General features: G+C 37.6%; 1 protein-coding gene across 2 annotated transcripts in view; it reads left to right on the forward strand.

The window, feature by feature from the left end:
* LOC107681791 (adenylate kinase isoenzyme 5-like) overlaps nt 1-25,789 on the forward strand; it is a 108,739-nt gene extending 82,950 nt beyond the window's left edge. For both annotated transcript variants that reach the window (XM_016478124.1, XM_016478125.1), the window contains exons 8-14: nt 1,426-1,502; nt 11,241-11,283; nt 13,527-13,571; nt 16,976-17,139; nt 20,192-20,308; nt 23,814-24,008; nt 25,259-25,789. In XM_016478124.1, the coding sequence (XP_016333610.1) occupies nt 1,426-1,502; nt 11,241-11,283; nt 13,527-13,571; nt 16,976-17,139; nt 20,192-20,308; nt 23,814-24,008; nt 25,259-25,324 (707 nt within the window). In that variant the 3' untranslated portion in view covers nt 25,325-25,789. The remainder of the gene's footprint in view (nt 1-1,425; nt 1,503-11,240; nt 11,284-13,526; nt 13,572-16,975; nt 17,140-20,191; nt 20,309-23,813; nt 24,009-25,258) is intronic.
* The last annotated feature ends 1,210 nt before the right edge of the window (nt 25,790-26,999 follow it).

Here is a 26,999-nt window from a genome sequence, read left to right on the forward strand (position 1 = left end):
CAGCGCACCTAAATGGAGCACGAGAACAGAACAGACCGGGCGGGCATACAAACGTAATGCCAGGTTCACACACTCCATCTGTGGTATATTTTGTCCATGCCCATGTTAATGGATCAGAGCGTTCACACTGCATGCGATTGCGGTCCGGCAGTGCGCTCCAGGAGCGGTGCGTCTGCAACGAGTCTATTTCTGCTGTGCTGCATGTGCTGAATTAAAGTGATTCAAATTATTCGCTGTAAAAATTAAAATGGATTGACACGGAAATTTTGTAATTACACCATAAATGCATATAATTAAAGTCTACTGTTTCACAGTCAACACATGGCTTTTTGGCTAGATTTAAAACAAGGAAAAGTGCACTTTTAGATAAACAAGGCAATAATAGATGGCACTCGTGGTGGTAGTTAAAGTTATATTTATTGAGTTTAAACGTGAATATGTCTATGAAAGATTGTATTACTGTACTGTGATAAAAGAGAATCACAATGCTGAAAAAGCATTTTCAGAAACAACGTTTGGATTTGAAATCAAAATAATGGATAAATGTTGTGTTTGTGGTAAACGGCCGCGGATCAGGAGCGGACTGCAAACGCGTCCTGTGCGAAAGCAAAATGAGTCCATGCTGCTTCTGCACCGCATACACATAGGCTGTATACGCACTGCAGACGGAGTACGTGTGTACGTTTTTTTTTTTCCTGCCATATGCCTATTCTAGAGACATTTTGTTACACCTTTACTTAGTGATTATTTTGCCTTATGTCTGTTCTAGAGACATGTTACAACTTCTCGATAAAGCTCTAATTGGTTTTCTTTTGGAAATATGTTTCAAATTCACACTGAATGCATTTATGACTGTAAAGCATGTTTGTGTGTGTCAAAATCGTGATTAAAATCGAAATCGCAAAATTGATCAAAGAAATCGCGATAGGTTTTTTTTTGTCCATATCGCCCAGCCCTATTTTAGTGTGATTTTCTAAGCTAGGCTTTTCTTTACTACGTACTGCAACAAAAAAGGTTGCATGAAATAAAAACATCATGTCAAGAGAATCATTGCAAGTATGACCGTCTCGACTTTGGAAATATCTAAGCAGTTTAATATCTATTCCTTTGCTCTGTTGAAACATCCTCTCGTGCCACAGATGAATGACTAATGAACACATGGGAAACCTTTGTGATTGTTGCCTACGCTACTGAAAGGACTCCAGGGTTCCTTCCGCAATTACTGGTACAGAACAATAAAGAACCGTCAGTGTACAGCAGCACTTCATTTCAATGATGGACAGTAGTTTGGAGGAACAAGAGTGTCTTTATTTTCACACAAGGCTTTGCTGTAATTTCTGTATTTTTCCTCTTTGAATCACAGACCACAGAGATTGTTAATGTCTTTTATTACAACTCAATTGTATCTTTTGCTTTTCTCTGTAGGACCCAGTGAGCTCGACCTTAGTTTGCTAGCAGACAGCAGCAGCCTGGCAGATGTTCCCACCAAATTTGATGAACAGGTACGAAAATGTCTCTGTTTCCATTTTCTTTTCTAAATCCACACATTGGCGTTTGGTTGAGCACTTCTTTCTTTGTTTTTCTTTGTTGGCTGCACTTAAAAAATGGTGTACATGATTTTTTGAAGAATATACAAGAACAATACAAGAAAAAAAAAGATATTTCTACTTGAAAATTTACCATTTTATTTAATGTTACTATTAATTGTGAACTTGCTAGCAATTTCTGAGTGAAAAGTGTTGTATAACTTTAAATAAGGTTCTATTTGTTAACATTAGTTAACATGAACTAACAATGAAAAATACTTCTAAAGCATTTATTAAAGGGATAGTTCACCCAAAAATGAAAATTCTGTCATTAATTACTCACCCCCATGTTGGTCCAAACACGTAAAACCTTCGTTTATCTTCGGAACACAAATTAAGATATTTTTGATGAAATCTGAGAGCTCTCTGACCCTCCATAGACAGCAACGCGGGTCGAGATTTTGAAGCCCAAAAAAGTGCATCCATCCATTCTAAAAAGTGCTCCACACAGCTCCAGGGAGTTAATAAAGGCCTTCTGATGTGAAGCGATGCGTTGTGTAAGAAAAAATTCCATATTTAAAACATAAACCATAATCTCTATAGCAGTGGTCACCAACCTTTTTAGGCCCAAGATCCCTGACCTCGGCCTTTATGAAAGACAAGATCTACCTATTGAAGAATTGATAGAAAAAGACATCCCAGATTGTACTTCAAATTTGAGGCCTTTTACTTAGTATTTTAATTAGTGATGCGCCGATCATAGCTGATTCAGATTTTCTTTTCTTTCTTTCTTTTTTTTTTAACTAGCAAATTGGATTCTGATTCTGATACTGATTTTTAAGCAAATGTATTTATTGGCTATTTGCTTTATAACAAACAAACTGGCTTTAAACAAAAATATCTAGCCATTTGAAATTAGAGGCAACCACTGCATTTTAATCATGATCTGCACGGGCAGTTGTTTTTGATTTGATTTAACACTGCTTATGAACCGACCGCACTATAGCGTTTCCTTGGTTACCGCTGTAAACAAAGCAGAGTTGCGCTTTTTACGGGAAGAAAATGCCATTGCCATCGAAACTTTTCTCAAGACAGTTCCCTTCAGTGATACATTAATATAACCCCATAAATGTAATACACTTTTGTACTTATTTTACTGTTTTTTTCGGGATCAACTGGGACAGTGATAAAGATCTACCAGTCGATCGCGATCGACGGGTTGGCGACCACTGCTCTATAGCTTCCACTAACTGTCGTATGCTCGAATTAGAAGTACAAAACGAGGATTTGTAAAGGAAAATGTCAGAGGATTTCAATATAAGCCAAGAGGAGACTGGTTTCCTTTGCTGTAAACGAAACTTGTTTTTTGCGAGACTAGCAAATTCTCACCGGAGTTTATGCTATGCCTACGTCATCCGCTGGAATGCCAATCTCTTGTGTATGTGCATACGACAGTTAGTGGAAGCTAGAGATTATGGTTTATAAAATTTTAAAGAGATATTTTTCTTACAGAAACGCATTGCTTTGCTTCATAAGGCTTTTATTAACCCCCCAGAGCAGTGTAGAACACTTTTTAAGATGGATGCTTGGAAGAGCCAGGACATTTTTTTATGTAACTCGGATTTTATTCGTCTGAAAGAATAAAGTCATATACACCTATATGGCTTGTGGGGGAGTAAATCATGGGGTGATTTTCCTTTTTGGGTGAACTATCCCTTTAATACATTGTAAAGTTTTACCAAAGTTGTTTTTACACCAATGATTATTTTAATTTTTATTTTCAGTGTAGGACTTACAATTTTCACTCAGAAATTGCTAGTAAATGTCATAAGCACAAAGAAATGGCAAGTAGCACATTGAATTAAACGTTAAGTAGAAATACTGAAATCTTTTTTTACATGTACTACAAATTCTTAATCCAGGAAAACACAATGGTTTGATAGGATCTCAGCTACCTGATGCGACTGTTATTGTAAAATCACAATAGCATTTAGAGCACCATTAGCATGTCAGAAAATGTCCCATCTGTCTCGTCTCTTTATTTCATTATGCAGTTATTGGAATCTCAGTTTAGGCTCAGATGAAACTGCTGAAGGGCTATTATAGGCAGACTGAGCAAGTGCGAGATGCTGTATTTAATGGAAATGCTTGCTGAGTGACAGTCCTGCATTAGTGGATAGCCATTATGAATGACTCTATCTCCCGCATTAGCTTCTGTCCGGATGAAGCTTTAAGCCAAAGTCCTTGACTTTCATTAGTATGCTATTTGAACTATTTTTGGAATAGTCTTTTAAAGAAAAGCCACAGTAGAATGGCCTGTATATTTGTTGTGTATTTCAGTAGCTCAAACTAATTATTGCATTAATAAACAGGTACATAGTCACTGACCTTCAATATGGAAATGTAATCAATGTTTCTGAGTCATTGAGTGTGTATGATATAATGAGACGGCTCTATAGCTCGATGTGTGTATTTTGGGATTGTTTCAGACCATCTATTTTCTCAAGGTCAGGAAGAATGTGCTATAGAGGGGAATTTTATGTAATCCCCACTCGGATACTGTCTCTGAAAAAGCTTGTAAAGAGAGGTTAATTTAGTATAGCATTATCCCATATAGAGGTTAATACATGCATGTTCTTTGATCTTATGTGATGTAACGCATGCAGTACCTAATAGACTCCAGGGTTATTATAGTTAACTAAAACCATTAAAATAATCTAATTAAATAAATGAGATAAATACAATATAATATAACAAATTAAATAATATATAAAATGCATTTCAGCTAGTTGCCAACTTCATTTTCATTTAGTTTAAATTTATAATCTCTGCAATAACACTGATAGACTCTAGACACCCTTAACTATAAAGTAACACTGGAAATGTAAAAGGGGGCCAAATTCTGGGCGAGAAGCTCCACTGCACTTACAAGTATTGCACATACAACGTATACATACATGTAAAGTTCAGTAGCAAATTTAATCACTGTACAGTTGCATATAAATGTCCAGACTGACCCTTTACATATTGAATAAAAATATACTCCATGGGTGTTTCTGGAACTATGAACATTTGACTTCATTTTTACATTGTAGAAATGCATGTGTGTAAATATTTTTTTCACTTATCTCAAGCATGCACATGAGTGAACTAAATTTTACAGTTTGGATCTGTCATCATTGTTATTTTATACAAGTTGAGCATTAGTTTTTTACATTCTCAATATATATAGAAGATCAGAACACTACATTCAGCTTCATAGATTTATGCACAATTTAAAATAAAATCAAAACTATCAGGAACCATCAGTGCTCCTGCGATGGATTGTTTGGATTGCTTTTGCTCCCTTTCTGGGAGCATCTTGTTCTCTTCACTTGCTTTTTCCTTTCACCTCGTCTCCAACCACACATACACACAAACACACACACACATACACACGCACACACACACAAAACATAGAGACATGTTATCTTCCATTCAGAGGGTTCTCGCTATCTACCAACAGATATGGCAGGGCTACATGAAAGCGGCCAACCAGTTAGACCCTTCCTGTTGCTACATGTCTTTCAAACTTAATTCCTGAAACTGTTGCTTCTCTGTGCATTTCCATGGAGAGGCTGTCATGCTTTCTCCATTATATTTGGTTAAAATCGTGTCTGCATGAGACAAAAGCAGTCATTAAGGCTCTTCGTGGAGGATAATGTGAAGAGTGTTTATGGATGTGGATCAACCCACATTCCCACCGTGTCCCTTTCATCTGTGTCCATCAGCGGTGCTGCTGACAGCAAACTCTCCGTGCCGTCAGCATCACACAGGGAAAAACACTTCTGTAGATGAGAACAGATCTCAGAGCAGTCTTCAGCTCAGTGTGCGACGTGTTCAGCAGGTTCTTGGCTCCAGCCATGCTGGCTTGGTTCTGTACTGTGACTGTTTGCCAGCCACTTTGGATTAAGACGTCCATCTACAGTGCAGAAAAGCTTCAGTACAAATCAAAATATTTATGTCCTCATTTTTGTTCTATACCTTCATGTTTTTAGCAACCAATGACATTTTACTGATATACAGATGGATAAGTGTCTTGCCAAGTGAGTTCTTGGGTCACCATGTGCCCATTGATTCTACAAGTCTTTGGAACTCTACTGGGATGGTTTTGAAGATGATGGTGGACAGCAATGTCTAGCGTTGGGGAAAGTTACTTTTAAAACTAATGCATTGCAATATTGCATTACTCCATTAAAAAAAGCAATTTATTGTGTTAGTTACTCTTTATGGAAAGTAATGCATTATGTTACTTTTGCGTTACTTTTTGTCATATGGGTTGGGATTTTTTATTTGTTTTTTTAATTAAAAAAAAAAAGTTATATTTTTGGCAACTGTAAAGGCCTTTTCACACCAAAAGTGAAATTAATAAGCCTCAGGCTGAAGGAAGTGCCTCCACCCCAGGAGAGGTGTCAGTAAATAAATGGGGGAAAAAAGTATCTTGCGTTACTTATTTGAAAAAGTAACTTAGATATCCCATTGTAAATTTAAAAGTAATTTATCACTTTATAGCTACTTGGAAAAGTAATCTGATTACTTAGCTGGCGTTAATTGTATTGTGTTACCTCTAACACTGACAATGTCTAACACATCGATCCACTTAAGTAGGACTTAAATTAATTTTTGTATGTCATTTTACAATCCTATTGCCTTTTAAATAAGGGTAAAGTTCAGAGAATGTTCTGACAAATATCTCATGTATTTAAATATATTTGTAATTACATATGCTTTGAATTTGGGTTACACTTTATTTTAAGGTGTCCTTGTTACACGTTACATGTACTTACTTATTATAATATCAATAAATTATGCATAGTTGCATGCAAGCAGCCCTAGGCCAAACCCAAATCCTAATCCTAACCATATAGTACGTTGTAACCGGGACACCTTAAAATGAAGTGTAACCTGAATTTGACATCATTGCACATTTTAAAAGTGTACTAAAGTGTTTTTAAATCATGAAAGTGTACTCTCTTTAGGTGTAATCACTTAAGTGGCCTTTTATTTCATTAATATATTATCTTAAAGTACAGTTTTTTTTAACATTTGACGTACATTACAAGTGCACGTCAAATACTAGCACTTCTTTTTCACAAGGGCACTTTCATCAGGATAGAAATGTTTAATCATAGGATAAGCGTGATCATTTAGAACAACTTAGTATTAATTTGTAGTGACTCTTTCTTCAAAAAAGGAATGAGAAGGAAACTATGCCAGCAAAAAGCCTCAAGAGCCACCGGATTTTCCTTTAATCTGCTCCCATCTGTTATATCAGTGGTTACACTCATTTACATAATAATGGTAGAGGTTTGTGTTATGGATGACTTGCACTGTTTAATGTGTAGGTTATATTTGTTGTCATTCAGTTGTAACTGTGTAACATGTTAGTTCCAGTTTTTTGACATGTAGCATGCTAGTTCCATGTTTTTGGTCATACAGCATTCTAATTCCATGTTTTTTGACATGCAGCATGCTAATTCCTTGTATGAGGACTTGTATTACGTTGTAACCATGTTTTTGGACATGTACCTGGTTTGTTTTTTAGAGGTAGTACCATAGTCATGATCCATGGTAATATTAATACTATGATTATTTAGACATGTTAATGCCATTTTTTTGGGGACATTCACAATGATAGTATCATGTCTTTGGACATGTACAATAGTAGTGCCATTTTTTTACCCCCACTATGGTATTCTTTGAGTACCATAAAAACGCTATAGGATAAGGTATTATATTCCATAGTACATTTAATACGGTATTCATTCAGTAGCATACTATATATTAAGGCATATGGTATCTGTTACCATCGTTTTTCTATAGTCCCCTCACAGTAGTTTTTTTATGGGTTTATTTTTGCTAATTTAAAACTGATATTTTTTACCAGCAGTATCAGAAAGCAATGTGGATTAGATGCAGCACAAGAGGACAAGCGTCTCATCCAGCAGCCTGTGCTGCGTTATGAGACAGGGGTGTCTGCTGAAATCATGCATCTAGCACTTCCTGCAGCGCCCACGACTCCTCCACACACACACACACACACACACACACACACACACAAAAAAAAAAAACAAGGCAAACATCCACAGTGCATCAGGCCGACCTTCGCAGCTGTTCAGTCTGCACAGCTAATGAATGAGAGGCAGGCTGATATTCATGAGAAAACATCCTTCATGGTCAGAGAGAGAAAACAAGTAAAGGAGTGAGAGCAAAAACATGTGATGGAAGAGGTCTTCACTGCAAAATCAGTATGCTTATCAATATTTCAGTCTTGTTATTTCAGTAAAAAGATATAAAACATATCTAATCTTCCTAAGATAAATTTGATAAACCTGGCTTTAAATTATTATAAATATTACGTATACAACTTTTCTAAATGTAAATGTAATATTTTTTTGACAATGATAGTGTCATGTTTTTTGGATATGTACTGTACTGTGGTAGTTTTTGTTTTTTTGAAACATGCACTATAGTAGTGCCATATTTTTATATACCATGGCAATACCATTTTTACCATAGTATATGGATTAAACCTTAAAGTTAAAGTTATCTTTCTTGTTTTAAGCACAGTCTTCTTGAAATATTGTTAGAGTCATGCTTTAAGCAATATAAAAGATGCGTCCTGAAAAGAAGACAACATTAAAAAGCTCTCTTTTGATGTGATTTGCATGTAGGCCATGGATGTATTCAAATATTTAAGACTGAGGGGTCCAAATATAAAAAGTGTAAGAATCATTGAAAAAAAACTTTATTTATCAAGCACTACTGGTAGTATTGGTGTGGTCGTGTACTCAGTGTTTATGGCTAGGCTTTGTGGCCTAAGTGATCCAAGTTAGAGCTTGTTTGCAGGCATGTGGGTCTGTGTATCACTTCTCTCTCTCTTTCTGCCAGTGAGTCATCGGACCGGCTGGCCTGCCCACATCACAAACACGCTCATCAGCGGCACCCTGCACTCCTCCCACACACTCTCTTTTTTCATCTCATCTTCTCTAATGCTGCAAAAAGTTACCGCCTAAGGTTTTTCTGTTAAACAGCCCAGAACTCTTTTAATCACAGTAATCACGACACAAACTATCAAGTTCCCAGTTTTTTGCAGTGTGTTTATGTTCAAACATGAAGAACCTCACAGCTTTTGTTTTAATTAGCCCAGTGAAACTCATAAAATCACTGTCTAGAAGCATCATATTTTCACTCTAAAATCTAAAGAAAAAAATACATTTGTAAAAAAAAAAAGAAAAAACGTGGAGTCTATTTTCAGAACCATTAAACTTTTGTGCATCGTGACATTGCTCTCACAATAATTAAATGATTTTAATGGCCCTTCAGTTTTCAAGAAACTACTCAAAAGGAATTCTTTATTTAAATTCAGAAAAAAATATTATAGTATCATTTTTAAATTAAGTACATTTGTTATGCACAATCGTAAGTATACAGCATTGTAGTATTTGTTTACTTTGTGCTGAATTTAATAATAAAAATGCATTGCATTGCAGTAATGAGAAGTTGGTTGGGGAGGTGCTTCATTTTGAAAATGATACAATGCAAAAACAATGTTAAAAATGATAAAAATAGGGTTCATTTTCTTCTAAAATGACGGAAGGCGGAAGGAAGATTTGAATGTGATGGAAGAATGTAGTTCCACATACAAAAGGGTTTTTAAGACACTCAGTGTGATATGGCTCTATATGAGCAGGGCTTTGTGCTGATAAAGAGCAATATCGCATGGCTAACAAGTGTCAAATTGTGTTTATGCAACAGTTCAATGGCACAAGAATTTAAATAAATAAGAAGCAACCACAAAGTTAATAAATTAGGAAACAAATAAGAAACAAACACAAACCTTTTGCATGTGGAACTACTTCCTTCTGCCCCAGATTCAAATCTCAGGTTGACAGTTTAACAGCTGGGCCCAAGCCTCCATTACTAATTTGAAAACATCACTTTAGAACTAGTAACGAAGTAACGTTGAGTTGCTTCATTGAAAGCTGACTGTATTATGTAGCGTATTATGAGAGAGAGAGAGACTGGAAAAGTGTGATTACCTGCATCTGATACAGCATTCATTGTTCAGCTTAATCTCATATTCACAATAAAACATTAGTTTGAATGTCCGCTGAGGAAAGCAATATCTTTGTCATACTATCTTTTCATCACTCATTAAGGGGATTTCCCATGATAACACTGCTCAGTGCATTTGTTTGTTGCATCTTAAAAGGGGTTGTTGAAAGTAAAAGATGTCCTTGATTGCAACCTTGTTTCAGTCCCTTTCAACATAAAAGTCTTTGCAGCTGACTCACTGCTGACTCAGCCCTCTCAGCCAGAGATTTGAGGTGTGTATATACACACAATATACATGTAACAAAATTTCTTTAATCCTCCATCACAATGAGTAAAACAAATGGGACTGGCTTCTAGTCAGATGAAGCTAAATAAAAGAGCTTTTTGGCACACACAGTATAGGTTTAAAGGGATCCACAGGTATAAGAAGTACCCCATGTCCACAGTTAAATATACTGCTGCATCTTTAAAGATGAAGGCCTATTTTTCTGCTGGAGGTGCTGGACATCTTATTCAGATACATGGATTCTGTTAAATACCAACAGATAAAAAAAATCAAAACCTGACCGCCTCTGCTAGAAATCTTATAACGGGCCGTGGTTGGATCTTCCATCAGGACAATGATCCAAAGCAAACATCAAAATCAATACAAAAATGGGTCACTGAGTACAAAATGAAGCTTCTGCCATGGCCATCCTGGTCCTCTGACCTGAAATGTAACAAAATTTCTTTAATGAGTAAATTTCACAATGAGTAAAACAAATGGGACTGGCTTCTAGTCAGATGAAGCTAAATAAAAGAGCTTTTTGGCACACACAGTATAGGTTTAAAGGGATCCACAGGTATAAGAAGTACCCCATGTCCACAGTTAAATATACTGCTGCATCTTTAAAGATGAAGGCCTATTTTTCTGCTGGAGGTGCTGGACATCTTATTCAGATACATGGATTCTGTTAAATACCAACAGATAAAAAAAATCAAAACCTGACCGCCTCTGCTAGAAATCTTATAACGGGCCGTGGTTGGATCTTCCATCAGGACAATGATCCAAAGCAAACATCAAAATCAATACAAAAATGGGTCACTGAGTACAAAATGAAGCTTCTGCCATGGCCATCCTGGTCCTCTGACCTGAATAGAAAATGAGTGGGGTGAACTGAAGAGGACATGTAACAACAACGACTTCAGAATCTGAAGGATCTGGAGAGATTCTGTATTCGTGGTCTCTGGTCTCTTTCCAGGTGTTCTCCAACCTCATCAGGTATTACAGGAGAGGACTCCTGTAATGGCAAATAGAGTTTGCAAAAAGTATTGTAGAAAAACATGCATTTCATGATGAGATGACATAAAATCTAAATATACATACAGACATTTGTGAGTTCAACCACTTTTGAATAATAAATTCCAGCTTAAATTTAAAAATAAGCAGTCTCAGATTAAATGTGTAAACACTTTGCAGGTCAGATTGTGCAGTTCCTGTGCTGTTTGGATGGCACATTATTCAGAGGATCTATGGACGAGCATTTGATCATAGAATTATTGTCTTCCTATACAGATCTGTGAGCTTTTTAAAAGTAATTTAATTCCTTTTCTTATGTGTGTTTTTCTCTATGGCAGACTGATGAAGAGGTAGCTGGATATGCAGAGGCGACTGGAGAAAGTGAGCACAGTATCACTCAACTGATCTTTGTGTACTGTATTCGTGTGTGGGCTTATTTATTATAACACTGCTGATAGAATACATATATGCTTCTTGATGCAGTTTAATAATGATGCAGTTCTGAAAAATTGGGAAATACACAATTAAGAAAATATAAATAGTCTCACCAAAATGAAAGCTGCAGTTTGTAAGTTTTGCCTATTTGTCGCAATCTCTGTTTGAAAACCTGCAATTTCAGTTATTTGTGCAATTCTCTTTATTATGTGGGTTGTGCGTTGGCACGGTTCCAGTGCGGATGAATCGAATGTTTGAGGTGTATGTGTGGCAGTCACTTTCATCACACCGGTGTGGATACTGTACTTAGGAATCACAGATTCTAGCCTACGTCTTGGAATATATGACCCAAATAAGAATTTTCACCGGTTGTTGCCATCTGAACAATTAAGTAACAAGTCTGCCACGTTTGTTCTGACCAACTGAGGAAAAGAAGCAATACAAAAAGCGATCGGTTAATTAGCTCATATCACATCAAACCATGCAAATTATTATTACTGTTATACTTTGTTCTCAGATTGTTAGTTAACAACATCAGCATTGCGTGACTATGTGTATAGTGTGCATTAGCATGTAGATTTCAATTTCTGTACAGTCTAATCTCTAATTGTCAGACCATTCCAATTTCATATTAAGAAATTATTTTAACCCAAAAAGCAAATTATTGTTCCTTTGAACTGGTTCTCTTTAAAATACAAATCCTGTGTAATCCCAGGTTATCTGTAATCAGATGCACATTTAAAACTGGAATATACTGCAATTTAATTTCATTCACATGTGTTTCATAAACACATAATCCTACCTGGATTACAATTCCCCCTCAAAATGATCAATTTAATTATTCCAGCTGCTGTGAGAAAAGGCTATAAACGATCCGCCACCTGCAGGATCCCCACATGCGATATAGCCTACTATAGCCGGGATAACGAATTTCTAGCGAATTCCTACCAGTAATACTCAAATTAGAAAACATTATTATTATCTTATATTACATAATTAAATTATAATTATTAATTAATTAATTATAATCTTACCGTTGTGAATCGGGCTAAAGTAAGGTGATAGTTTTGAACACTGGCTAGTTATGTACTTGGTCAAATATTGATTTTGGATCATTTTTAACCAAAAAAACAGACTGCAGCTTTAAATTCTTGGTCTTGTGGGGAAAAAATATGTTACTGAAAATTTTAGCCATGAAACTTACATATTAGTAACTATTTTGTGTGAAATCACCTTTGAAATTCAATCTTAATGTTCATTTGTGGAATTTGAGATTAATTCCAGTAAATTTGGGTCTTAGTGTTTAGGTGGCAAAATGTGCTTAAGAATGTCTCGGTTACTTGTGTAACCCTCGTTCCCTGAAGGAGGGAACGGAGACGTTACGTCAGTCGTGACTGACGAATTGGGATCTCGCCCGACAGGACAGAGCAGAGCGATGGCTGGGCCTGCCTCCTCCTGGGGCAGCGCTTGCAAGTTCACCACCTGATCCCTAAAAGGCGTGGTGGGAACTTTGGGCACATATCCAGGCCGGGGTCGCAGGACAACGTGAGAGTTACACGGTCCGAATTCTAGGCACGAATCGTCGACCGAAAATGCCTGCAGGTCCCCTACCCTCTTGACCGAGGCTAAAACACGCACGCCAACGGTCATTGGCTTGTTTAGTTAACACTCGAAGGTGATTGGGCTCTCGGGCGAGATCCCAATTCGTCAGTCACGACTGACGTAACGTCGAATGTGACTGACTGAAAGGGAACAAACAAACACGTCAAGAAAGAGTTTGAATTTGCCATTAAAAACTTGAATTTAAAATGTCAAAATATAGGATAGTTTGCACAAAATGTTAGCAATTTTTATGATTTTAAGATTTCTGATTTTTAGTGACACCACGTTACACTAAATCTTTCTGTCAACAGTCAATAACCGATTAAAAAGTATCAAACTCAAAGCTGGGTGTAACCATTCTGATGCATAACAACTGACTGTCATGAAAATTTCTCTCAGTACTGATAAAAACTAACAAAGGTTGTATTTTATTTTTATTTATTTGTTTTTGGTAACCCTGCATTTTATTTGTTCCATTATTGTCATTATTTTCCACCGTTAATTGTACCGCACGACATTACAAAGCTATATTTTGACATGCTAAAGTTGATTATCTGATTGTAATTTCTTTTTCAATATGCCACCAGGTTTTCCTGTGGAGACCAAGAAATCAAAGGTCATCTTTGTGATTGGTATGTTAGCTGACAAAACAGCATTATCACAATTATAGACAAACGCGCAAAGCAATGTTTTATTGTGCCTACATTTCCCCCAAAAGAACAGGTCAGGAAGCAGTGTTGTGATACAAAGTACATACATCACAGCATTGAAACTATATCAGACATAATAACACGCACTACCAAGTTTCTTTTGCGACACAGACGCACAAGCAAAATAATGAACTGTGAAATTGGGGGCAGGTGAAAGCTTCTGAAGTGTCCTAATAAGGTTCCTAATTGAAACTGTTGACAGTCTTCATCTGAAAATGACTCATGTTCTGGCTAAATGGAAAGCAGACTGTCAAGATGGTTCGAGTCTTTGTGTGCTAGGGGCTTTCCTCCCCTCATGTTTGTTCAAAAGCTCTAGCCAACTGGGATGTAGTGAAGTGAACTAAAAGCCAAGCTTTACATCTCTTTGTGGTGAAAAGAGACGTGAAGAAATCACTTTGGTGGTCCTTTGAAAGGAGCCTGGTGGATACGGTCTGTGTTCCTGTCCTCTGTCGCTTCAGCAGTTTGGTACAACAGTTAGGCTTGTAATTTTGGTTTGGATATGGCTGTCGATAGTCAGATGGACAGATCTGAGATTGATAGCTTGAGTGAATTACACTCTAAAGTGCACTTGACCACCCTAACTGACATGTTAAAGACTTGCTGAAAGATTTATCAGAGCTGTATCTGCACTGTAGTACCTGTCAAGAAAAAAAATTAGATTAGACCTAATAGCCAGACTCGGGGCTCCTTTGAAAGTTTTTTTTTTTTTACCCAGATGTCTAGAATAGAATAGAGAGATTAAGAGTAGTTTAACAGAGTAAAAGAACCGGAATGCAATGAAATTTCAGAGACTACACACAGAGGTGCTACAATACGACACAGAGGTGCTACAATATGATAACCACATACACATAGACCACAATAACGTAATCAAAATACATGAATGAGGCTCTTGGATAAAAACTATTTGAAAATTTGGCCGTGCTTGTTTTGATTGACCTGTATCGCCTTCCCGAAGGTAGGAGGGAAAACAGATGATGACCGGGGTGAGAGGAGTCCTTAACCATGTTTTTTGCTCTGGATAGGTACTGAGTGTTTGCAATGTCCTGTAGTAAGGGGAGAGGGCAGCCAGTGATATTCTGCGCAGTCTTTATGACCTTATGTAGAGCTTTTTTGTCAGCTCCTGAACAGCCCCCATACCACAATGTAAGACAGTATGTTAAAACACTCTCTATGGCAGAGCGGTAGAATGCCACCAGTAGTTTTTGAAACAGACGGTTTTTCTTTAGGACTCGCAGGAAGTGCAGACGCTGCTGTGCCTTTTTAACAGCCGCTGTTGTATTTGTGGACCAGGAGAGACTGTCAGATAAATAGATTCCCAGAAATTTAAAACGGCGAACTCTTTCCACATAGTCTCCATTTATAATGATGGAAAAGGGGTCAGCTTTGCACTTCCTGAAGTCCACGATGAGTTCTTTAGTTTTCCTTGTGTTTAACACCAAGTTGTTTTCAGAAGCACCACAACGTCAATTTCCTGACCTCGTCACGATAGGCAGATTCATCACTTCCAGAAATGAGTCCAATCACTGTGGTGTCATCAGCAAATTTTATAATGTGACTGGAGGAGTATGTGGAGGTGCAGTCATAGGTATAAAGGCAATAGAGTAGTGGGTTCAGCACACATCCCTGTGGTGAACTGGTGCTGAGAGTGAGAGTGGAGGAATGGTGAAGACGAAAACAGATGATGACCGGGGTGAGAGGAGTCCTTAACAATGTTTTTTGCTCTGGATAGGTACTGAGTGTTTGCAATGTCCTGTAGTAAGGGGAGAGGGCAGCCAGTGATATTCTGCGCAGTCTTTATGACCTTATGTAGAGCTTTTTTGTCAGCTCCTGAACAGCCCCCATACCACAATGTAAGACAGTATGTTAAAACACTCTCTATGGCAGAGCGGTAGAATGCCACCAGTAGTTTTTGAAACAGACGGTTTTTCTTTAGGACTCGCAGGAAGTGCAGACGCTGCTGTGCCTTTTTAACAGCCGCTGTTGTATTTGTGGACCAGGAGAGACTGTCAGATAAATAGATTCCCAGAAATTTAAAACGGCGAACTCTTTCCACATAGTCTCCATTTATAATGATGGAAAAGGGGTCAGCTTTGCACTTCCTGAAGTCCACGATGAGTTCTTTAGTTTTCCTTGTGTTTAACACCAAGTTGTTTTCAGAAGCACCACAACGTCAATTTCCTGACCTCGTCACGATAGGCAGATTCATCACTTCCAGAAATGAGTCCAATCACTGTGGTGTCATCTGCAAATTTTATAATGTGATTGGAGGTGTGTGTGGAGGTACAGTCATAGGTATAAAGGCAATAGACTAGTGGGCTCAGCACACATCCCTGTGGTGAACCGGTGCTGAGAGTGAGAGTGGAGGAATGGTGAAGACCGAGCTTAACACACTGAGGGTGGTTAGTGAGAAAGTCCATAATCCAGGTACAAAGGTGAGCAGAAAAGCCCAGGTGAAGGAGTTTCCTGATAAGAATGTCCGGTACAATGCTATTGAACGCAGAACTGTAATCGATGAAGAGCATCCGGACGTATGTACCTCTGTGTTCCAGGTGCTCCAGAGCTTTGTGGAGTGCTGTAGCAATGGACTCCTCTGTAGACCTGTTGGCCCTATAAGCAAATTGGTAGGGGTCAAAAGTGGGAGGGAGGCTGGCTTTAATGTGCCTCAGAACCAGTCTCTCTGGTAGACACTTTGCAACAACAGATGTAAGTGCAATTGGTCTGTAGTCATTTAAACTGGGGAATATTGTCCTTTGAAGTCATTTGTCGCCCCACACTAAAAGTGAAAATAGCAACAACTGTAACATTCAATCAGATAGCAATATCTCAAAAGCATTGATTTTGAACCAATAAGATTTATCGGTGGGTGGGGCTATCTAGTAAATAAGAGTCCAAGCGATCAACAAAGTGTCTTTCCACTCACTGTTTTGGTTAGGACAAAACCCTTTTGCTTTTTTCTTTGATGCTTGGATTATATATATCTATGTCATCAGTGTTATAAACAGCTGTTGGCTGTGTAGGAGACGTTAACCCTGGGGAAGTCCACCTGTGGACTGTTTGGATAGATAAGGGCTGCCCTGAGCTGTGTGCAGAATCTTAATGAAAGCCTCTGGGACTTCAGTCAGATGGTGAGGTCGGGGTGGGCCAGCGCATAGTGTGAGGTACAGACCATAAGATATCTGCTGATAATCCATCCCGCATCTCCCAAGACAGTCAATTACTGAGGATCTGGCCCTTGTTCCCCACTATTTAGAACAATCTTTCCCATCCATTTTATTTGCAGTTTTTCATATTAGATTTATTCTCAACTTTCTCATTCTGACCAGGTGGGCCGGGATCGGGGAAAGCTCTCCAATCGGAGAAGATAGAGGAGCGTTACAGTTTGAAGCGCCTGTGTCCTGGGGACACCCTGTGCAGCGAGTTGCAGTCTCACAGTGAGAGAGGACGATTTCTCCGAGACCTTTTGGAAAGAGGAGAGCAGCTTCCCGAGGTGCAGAAAATTACAACGATCAGCTTCACCTTCGCTGAATTTAACGCTTGTGAAACAAACACAGGAAGACACACTATTTCGTAACACTTCTCAGTAACATTTTGCTGAGAAGTTTTATGTAATAGTTTAACCTTTAAAGGGCTGGATGTGTACAAAAAAAGGGTGTGTGAATTATTAGATAGGCTATGTACATTCATTTGCACTTACAGTTTTCTTCCTGGATTGACACATTTCTTGTTGAAACAGGAAGTTGTGCTGGGACCTGTAAGGTCTTCCTTTAAAAAAAAGTCATTTAGCAAAACCACATGACAGTTTTTACCATGAAGACACAAAAATAATAAATTCCAGACATGTACTTCACAAACAATTGGCTTTTGGGAAATAAATAAAGTATGAGCACAACCAAAGACAGCTGAAGTAGAGCACAACTGAAAACACACAGACAAACCCCAATTTTCAACTCCCTGGTGCTAGTTAGAGGTAGGCGGCAATTATAATTTTTGGAAAGCAGACAGTTTAATCTAGAGAGCATTGAACAAAATTTGTATATGCCCCTGCAAACAAGATTCAAATTTTTGGTTAATTTCCCAAAGGACAATGAATGTCTGTCCACATTGAAAGAGAGAATAATAACAACAATAATATTCAGTCAGATAGTTGATTGTGGAGTTGTGGAAGCAGGATTGTGAACCAGTGAGCAATGGACAGATTTGATGCTTGAATTTTACAGAAGCATTCCTTAATTTGCAATCTATCTATCTATCTATCTATATACATATATATATATATATATATATATATATATTGATATTATTACAGTTAAATAGAGAGTCATGACATGGATTATTTAATTTTATTAAGTGTTACTTGAGATTCACTAATGTTAATAACTTTTTTCCCCCACTAAAAACAAATATGCAGAAAAATTATTATTTTCAACCATTCTGACCCTCTCTCTGAAATGATACAGTTTTACGGAGTGGGTCCATTAAGGCTTGTCAGTAAAGTAAGTGTCTTGACAACATTATCAGTCCCACTTTATAGTAAGTGGCCTTAACTACTATGTACTTTCATCAAAATTAAGTATGCTGCTATGGAGTGGGTCCATTAAGGCTTGTCAGTAAAGTAAGTGTCTTGACAACATTATCAGTCCCACTTTATATTAAGTGGCCTTAACTACTATGTACTTTCATCAAAATTAAGTACAATGTACTTATTGTGTTCATATTTTATTGTGAAACACTTTTGCTGCTATTGAGGTGGGAAACGGGTAAGGTTAGGGACAGGTTTGGTGGTATGGCTAGGTTTAAGGGTGGGTTAAAGTGTAAGTGATGGGTCAACAGTAAATGTATTATAAATGTAATTACAGAAATTAATTACAGACATAATTACATGCAGATATTTTTAAAATATAAGTACAATGTAAAAAGATGTATGTACACAATAAGTGCATTGTACCAAATGATTAATTTAAATGTAAGTACATAGTAGTTAAGGCCACTTAATATAAAGTGGGACCACATTATCCATATAAAACCATAATTTACAGACAAAGCCTTGTCAAATGGTTTACTTATGGTTTGTGATGTAGCAGACTGCATCATCTTTCAACAAAAGATTCTTTGTAAAGTCTCCATTACACTGTGCCTCGTTTACAAAACAAAATCTGTAGTCAAATGCTCCGAAAAAACATACAATCCTTCAACATGATCCGGGGACACCATTAAAAATAAATCCACTTGTTCCTGGTGCAGGGATCCTTCTGAAGTCAGAGACGCAAACAAGCTGTTTAAACCAGATGCATCAAAGTGAACACTGTTTCACTCTTCCATTTGCCCTGTTGTCAGCAGACTCAAATGTTGAGTATGCCAGAAAGTGAACATCCAGTGTAGACAGTGTCAGTGTTGCTGCTGCAACAAGGTACTGTAAGGAGAGCATATCTAGACAGGTGGTGCTGGGGAAGAGGAGGGCTTAAGAAAATTCTCATGGTGTGTAGTACTTAGCTCTACCAGGTCAAGACCGAAATAGATAGGAAAGAGAGATCAATTGGCTATGCTGCCACTTTAGAAGAATCAAACCAGCAGCAGCTACTCAGAAGAGTTTCATGACAGAAACTATGCATGTATGAAAGTATTTAACAACAGACAAGAAGTGATATAGTGAAAAATAAGGGGTGGGATAAGGATCAAACACAATCAAACCCATTAAAAAATGTAACTGAAATATTCAGGTTTACTGTAATAATTACAAGCAGGTGTGGTTTGATTAGGAATGGAGCTAAAATAGGCAGACAGGCCCTCCAGCCACTAACTTAGGCTGTTGTTGTTGTGTTTATTTGCTAAGGTTTGGCATGTGGCTCAGAGAGATTCAGACTTAATCAGATGATTTATGTCACAAGGTAAAGTAAGGAGAGCATATCTAGACAGGTGGTGCTGGCGAAGAGGAGGGCTTAAGAAAATTCTCATGGTGTGTAGTACTTAGCTCTACCAGGTCAAGACCGAAATAGATAGGAAAGAGAGATCAATTGGCTATGCTGCCACTTTAGAAGAATCAAACCAGCAGCAGCTACTCAGAAGAGTTTCATGACAGAAACTATGCATGTATGAAAGTATTTAACAACAGACAAGAAGTGATATAGTGAAAAATAAGGGGTGGGATAAGGATCAAACACAATCAAACCCATTAAAAAATGTAACTGAAATATTCAGGTTTACTGTAATAATTACAAGCAGGTGTGGTTTGATTAGGAATGGAGCTAAAATAGGCAGACAGGCCCTCCAGCCACTAACTTAGGCTGTTGTTGTTGTGTTTATTTGCTAAGGTTTGGCATGTGGCTCAGAGAGATTCAGACTTAATCAGATGATTTATGTTACAGTGGTGTTGCCTAGCAACATGACTGTCATTAACATTTGCTGTGACTAGTTGTCCCAGACATCAGACTTCTCACTTCTTATCTAATGTTTGTGTTTGTACCTGTGTTCTAATGCATCCAGCCGTTCTCACGGATTGTGAATCTGTATGTGAGTGTTTATCTGGTTTTCTCTGGTTTAAGGACACACTGCTGGATCTATTGTGCGAGGCCATGGCATCCACTGTGCGTCAGGGGAAGGGCTTCCTGGTCACTGGCTTCCCAAAGAATGTGAAGCAGGTGCAAGAGTATGAAGCCAAGGTCAGTGATTTTCAGGAAAAGACGAAATCACAGGGAGTGAGACTGCAGTCAATGAAACAGTTGCTGAAATATGTTGGGACGTTATAAGTAATAGGGAATAGGTCTCTCAAAAATGAAAACTTGTTTACTCGTGTTGTCTCAAACCCGTATGAATCTTGTTTTGTGAAAAACACAAAATGAGACGTTTTCAAGAGTGTTCTATGCCCACAAAACAGATTTAAGCTCTTCAAAAGCCAGCAAGAGTATGAAGCCAAGGTCAGTGATTTTCAGGAAAAGACGAAATCACAGGGAGTGAGACTGCAGTCACTGCAGTCAATGAAACAGTTGCTGAAATATGTTGGGACGTTATAAGTAATAGGGAATAGGTCTCTCAAAAATGAAAACTTGTTTACTCGTGTTGTCTCAAACCCGTATGAATCTTGTTTTGTGAAAAACACAAAATGAGACGTTTTCAAGAGTGTTCTATGCCCACAAAACAGATTTAAGCTCTTCAAAAGCCATGTGATGGCATTCTTTGAGATAAGGTGGAAAATATGTTGTCATTTTTTGAAAATCTTCCCTCCACTGCAGCTCTCAAATGTCATTTGCATGTGGGTATATTTAAATGTGGTGTTTTTTATGTTTTTATTTAAATCTTTTTCACTAGATTTAAAGAAGCAAATGCTGAAGATTGTAGTATTGGATCATTTTTGCAGTGATTAACATGTTACTGCCATGTTATATGCTTTGCAACAATTATTTTAACCCTAACTGATGCAATGCGTAGCTTTTCATTTCTTAAACAACCATGTTGGAAGATGTACCCATGTATACATTCCAGGATGACAATAACAAGATTCACCAGGCTTAATTTGTGAAACAATAGTTCTGTGAGCATGAAGAATCATTTTCATGTATGAATGATCCATTACAGAGTCCTGAGCTTAACTCTATTGAATATCTTGAGGATGTGCTGGAGTCGACTTTACAGAGTGGTTCATTGTCAATACAAAATCTCATCCAAAAGTTTATTCATCTCTTAATGGAAATATGCTTTGTCGAAACAATGCCACAACAAATTCACACTATAAACAAAGCAAAATGCAGACCAACAAAATATTAGAGTGTGCAACTTTTTTTGGACAGGCACTGTAAAATCAACTCCAGCACATCCCAAAGACTTTCAGTGTGTTTAAGGTCAGGACTCTGTGATGGCCAGTCTTTCACAAATTGAGCCTGTTGAATCTTGGTATTGTTATCCTGGAATATGGACATGGGTATGTCTTCTGACATGGTTGTTTGAGAAATAAAAAGCCATGCACTTCATGAGTAATAAAACAATTGTTACCAAACATACATCATGCAAGAACCATAGAAATTACTGCTATAATAATTCAATCTTAAAATCTTATGTATTTGCTTATTTATGGCCAGACAGCAACTTTTTTTGGCCAGGTAGTGTCTATGTGAATAAAAGACTAAATTAAATTGATCATATTAAACCACATTTTCTCATTTGGGGGCGTAACTTGTAAAATAACCTTCTAACACAGTACACATCAAAGCAAATTTTCCAAATCCATTTGTCCTGTTGTCGTAAGAAGCACACATAAAGTATGTCAGATCAGGGGATCCATTTACTTGTGTTTATTCGCGACTCTGTGCTAAATATTGCGAACAATGTTGGAATTATTAATAAGAATGCTTCTTGTTTGTTAATTAGCTGCTGTTTGTGATAAGCAGCCTATAGAGTGGGGGAACTATGACGCCACTTTGTATGCGGATCGGCTGTTGGCATCGCACTGGTTCCCTCGACAAAAAGCCAATGGGATTTTTCCAAAGGCTTTTGGATTATCGCAAAAAATAAGCTCTGTGTTCAACCATAGTTTATGAAACGTACATGTTTTGTCCATCGAGATAATCTTCACAAAATAAGTGAATAACTTTCATGAATTTTGAAGCCAAAATAAAAGCGCCAGAACTTAAAAGCTAAACTTAGGCTATAAACGAACTACGTTTATAGTATAAACGTTTCATTTTTGGGCGAACTAACCCTTTAAACCAGTGTTTCTCAACCCTGGTCCTGGGCGCCCCCCAACACTGCACATTTTGTGTGTCTCCCTAATCAAACACACCTGATTCAACTCACAGCACCACGGTCGCTCGCCTTCGACGTCACCACCACCACGCTTCCGACAACTTTTCAAAATTATTTTTAACACGTTCAGTGAAAAGGATTTACTCTGTGTATGAATTTTAATCCACGCTACATGAACCTTTTCATATAAACTGGATTTAATTAATATGAATATTTTAATTAAAAATGTGTCTCCACATACTATTCAATAAAATTCTAGTGCATTTAATCTATTAAATAACAGCAGAGTGAGCGAGTTTAATAAAGTGTAAAGGATGGGTACACAAAATGTTGTTTTATCCTTGCTTCTAGAAAATCCTCAATCTATATGTTTTCTAACAGCTGCTTGCAACATTTCATTTTAACGTGGCTTTAAGCACTATGCATCGTTAAAGTTTCACTTTCACCATGACTAAGCCGGTAAATGTGGTGTTTACATGGGATAATCATATGAGTTTACCTTATGGTACGAACCCAGAGTCTCCGTATCAGTAAGCGATAAAGTGAGCATCTTCCATCCGAAGACTTGTGTTGCATTTCGGGGCAAAGCCAAAAAAAAAAAACATTTTCGAACAACAATATGGTCGAACAACAATATAAAATGCGGTAAACTATTAATTGGTTATTCTACAATTAATTGTACTATAAATTATACTACAATTGGAATATACTGTAAATTGATAAACTGTTTGGCGTGATAACGTTTAATGTCTCCGACAACGCATGTAGTCCCATTTAGCAACTTGTTAGCAGCCGTCTTTTTTAAGAAACGAAACCGTTTTAAAAAAATCACGAGTGGGGTGTTACTGGTGTTTTATGTCGCAGAATAAAACGTGAAAGTATCTTGAGCTTGTGTGAATGTACTTTTTAATGGAGGGACAAAAATCTCTCAAGTTTCAGTAAAAATATCTTGATTTATTTATTTTTTTCAAAATTGTATGAAGGTCTCATGGGTCTAGATCAGTGATGGGCAAACTTGGCCCTTCCACGCCACTTTCCTGCAGAGATTTGATCCAACCCTGATAAAACTCACCTGCCTGTAGCTTTCTAGTAGTCTTGAAGACAATGATTAGCTGGTTCAGGTGTGTTTGATTAGAGTTGGAGCTAAACTCTGAAGGAAAGTGACCTGGAAGGGCCAAGTTTGCCCATCACTGCTTTAAACCAACAAGAAGACAATGAAACAGATGAAAACACAGTGACACCATTCAGTGTTTGAAATCCAATTTAGTAATATGTAATGATGCAATTAAAGCACTAAATATACTAGAAACACCAGCACAACATATTTTGCAGTGCTCATGATAGATGCCTTTGCCCACATCTCAAAGAAATTGACTGGCACTCAGTGCTTGTTCTATTTCTTACATAAAATACATGTTTGTGTTTCAGATGGGGCAGCCCGACATAGTTCTGTTCCTGGAATGTTCTGCAGACATCATGAGTCGACGGCTGCAGCAGAGAGCCACCTGCAGCCTGCACACTAAAGAAGCCCGAGAAAGAGACACACGCTGTAGAGTGGACGGATTCTGCAGCCTGGTCAATCCTGTGGTCAGTCACTACGAACACAGTGAAGTCCTGCACAAGGTGGGTATGGAAACGCCAAGCTACAATTAGTCATAGCAGTGACGTTTCTGTGTAATTGGACTTGGTTACATTGACCTCAAGCTAAAAAGAACATTTTAGAATCGGCACAGAGTAACTGATTTTAGTCTGCTGTTGACATCCATCCTTAAAATAAATCCTTCAAATAGGCGAGTTATTTTGACTACACAAAGGGCATCCATATTAACCAGATTGGGGTTTGTCATGTCAGGACGTTTTCACTATGTCAGATAAATGAAAGTAGCTAAATTGGATCGGATTTAAAAGCAAAAACATCCTCTGATTTGTGGGGAAGGGAAGCAGGTTTTCAAAGGGATAGTTCAACCAAAAATGCAAATTCTGTCATTTACTCACTCTCATGTTGTTCCAAATGACTTTCTTTCTTTTGTGGAACATAACAGATATTTTGAGAAGTGTACATTTTTTTTGTCTATCCATACAATAGCAATTAATGCATTCACCAAAATATCTTCTTGTGCTGCAGAAAAACGACAATATTACAGGCTTGGAATGACATGATGGTGGATAAATGACAGAATTAGGATTTTCACTAAATCATTACCATAGTTAACAAAGGTGCTTCAAAGAACACATTGGTACTGCTGTGGTACGTCTAAAAAAAAAAAAAAACATGGTTGTACAACAGTACATTAGTATGTGATTTTTTTATAGTGATTTGCAAACCTTGAAAACTTGTGGAAATATTACAGTATTTTAAGGCATACAAGATTTCTGTTATTAAATAGGCTTTTTTTTTTTCCAGTTATGCTCTAAAATATTTCATTTAGTAGATATTGCTCTATGAGTAGTTCACCCACACCCAAGTCGTTTAAAGATAATAATCATTTAAATCTATTTATTCAAAGGATTAATAACAGACACACAAATGTAAATCCACCACAACAATATCTACAAAAAAAGATATTTATAGCTCAAAAGCTGGAAAGCTCTGTTTTTGTTACCTGATCTGTAACCGATTTATTGATTGTATGGTGGAAAACATTACACTACACAGAATGGAATCATTACACTATATTCAAATCTGATGATCGAGTGATGTTGCCAACATAAAGCAGACAGATGAACCTGTCTCTCTATATATGTTAAACACGCTCAGAGTAGCTGTGTGTTTGTAGGATTTATTAGCGCTGTATGACAGTTCTCCTGTGAGTTGTTGCCCTACTTTTCAGCTTATGATTTCTAACAGCCGTGTTATGTGTGCGTGTATGTAGATTGATGCCGAGCAGCCCCCAGAAGATGTCTTTGAGCAGATCTGCCTCGTCTTGGACTCCTGCTAGAGAGCTTGGACTCGCACTGCCTCCTGGAGGACAAACCATCACCTACAGCTCCACCGCAGACGACTCGCATTACACACGCACACACACCTGCGATTAAAACTTCTGTATGGCACATTCACTTGGAAAGCTACCAACCAGCAACTGGCACCTGTTCATTTCACACCATCGTCGTTCACTGTAAATACCAGCCCAATAAATCAACAGTGTTTATCTCTTGGTATTGAATCTGTATGCTTATGCTTAAGCTCGCTTTCAGCTCCGTAAAACACAGACAGAGGGTTATTTACGACAGTCTGATGCCATTTGGACTGTTGTTCAGTCAGTATCCTTGAGCACTGAAATCAGCAAAACTGATAAGCATGACGGACCGGCTGCTGGAGAGCCTTTTTTTATTTTAGCTTCATGTTTATATCGCGCTAAGCATGCAAGAGTAGTGATTTATTGTATCGTTGAAGCAGAAATTAATGAACTGGAGAGGGAAATGTTTTGAATTTCACAGTCTGGCAATGATTGGATGAATTTCACAATGAGGTCTGATAACTGTATTCTTCCTTATCAACCAGAGTGAAATAAAGACATTTCATATGTTTAATGGTCTTATATTGTTCTTTAAAAGCCGTAGCTATGAGAAATAATGTTTTTGTTGCGGTTAAAGGAATAGTTCACCCGAAAAAGAAAATGTGCTGAATATGTACTCACCCTCAGGCCAGATTTGGAGAAATGTAACATTACATCACTTGCTCAACAATGGCTCCTCTGCAGTGAATGGGTGCCGTCAGATTGAGATTTCAAACAGCTGATAAAAACATAAAACATCACAATAACTGTTGTTTATGGCAAAAATACGAGTCCTCTATCTATCCATAATATTCTTTTCTTTAGTGAAAAATTTGTAGTCTGAATCAGGAAATATGCACAGATCAAGCACGGTTTACAAGCAAAAACAATCCAAAATGGTTAAGAACTTACATTTCAGCGGATTTTGATTAGAGAGGACAACAGGATGAACTTTTTTAGTTGAGGAAGCATTATTATGGACTCATATTTTGACCAGGAGTAATGCTTTAAAGTTAAAACGCCTTGATGGATTTGTTCATTACAAACAAACGTAGCTTTTCGTGTTTTCTTGCTTCATGCTGTGGATTATTGCAACGTTTTTATGATCTGTGTGGACTCTCATTCTGACGGCACCCATTCTCTGCAGAGGATCCATTGATAAACAATAGATGTAATGCTACATATCTCCAAATCTGTTTTGAAGAAACAAAACACTATATCTTGGATCGCCTGGGGGGTGACTACATTCTCAGCAAATTTAAATTTTTGCGTGAACTGCTCCTTTAACAGTATGTGTGGGTATGAAGGTCAATGTGCAAATCATTGAAGGTGGGGAAAAAAAAAACTGGAAGTGTTGCAAGCAGTTTTCTCTAGCAGCACCAAAATTAGCCAATGTGGTAGAGCCTGTCATATGAAAAACATGCATACTGGACAGTATTGTTACCATTACTTTACCAAAGTACAAGTCTTCCTTCCAGCAAACTCACATGAGATCCAACCATCCAATCAATTCCCGATTGAAAAATCAAGTCCCTTTCTACACCACTTCTCATTAGAAAAGCCATTTACTAGCATATCGACAGAGATGCCAGCCAATTAGTGTAATGAAATACTCCAA

This window comes from Sinocyclocheilus anshuiensis, unplaced genomic scaffold, assembly GCF_001515605.1.
Source record: "Sinocyclocheilus anshuiensis isolate Anshui unplaced genomic scaffold, SAMN03320099.WGS_v1.1 scaffold436, whole genome shotgun sequence".
Classification (NCBI taxonomy): domain Eukaryota; kingdom Metazoa; phylum Chordata; class Actinopteri; order Cypriniformes; family Cyprinidae; genus Sinocyclocheilus; species Sinocyclocheilus anshuiensis.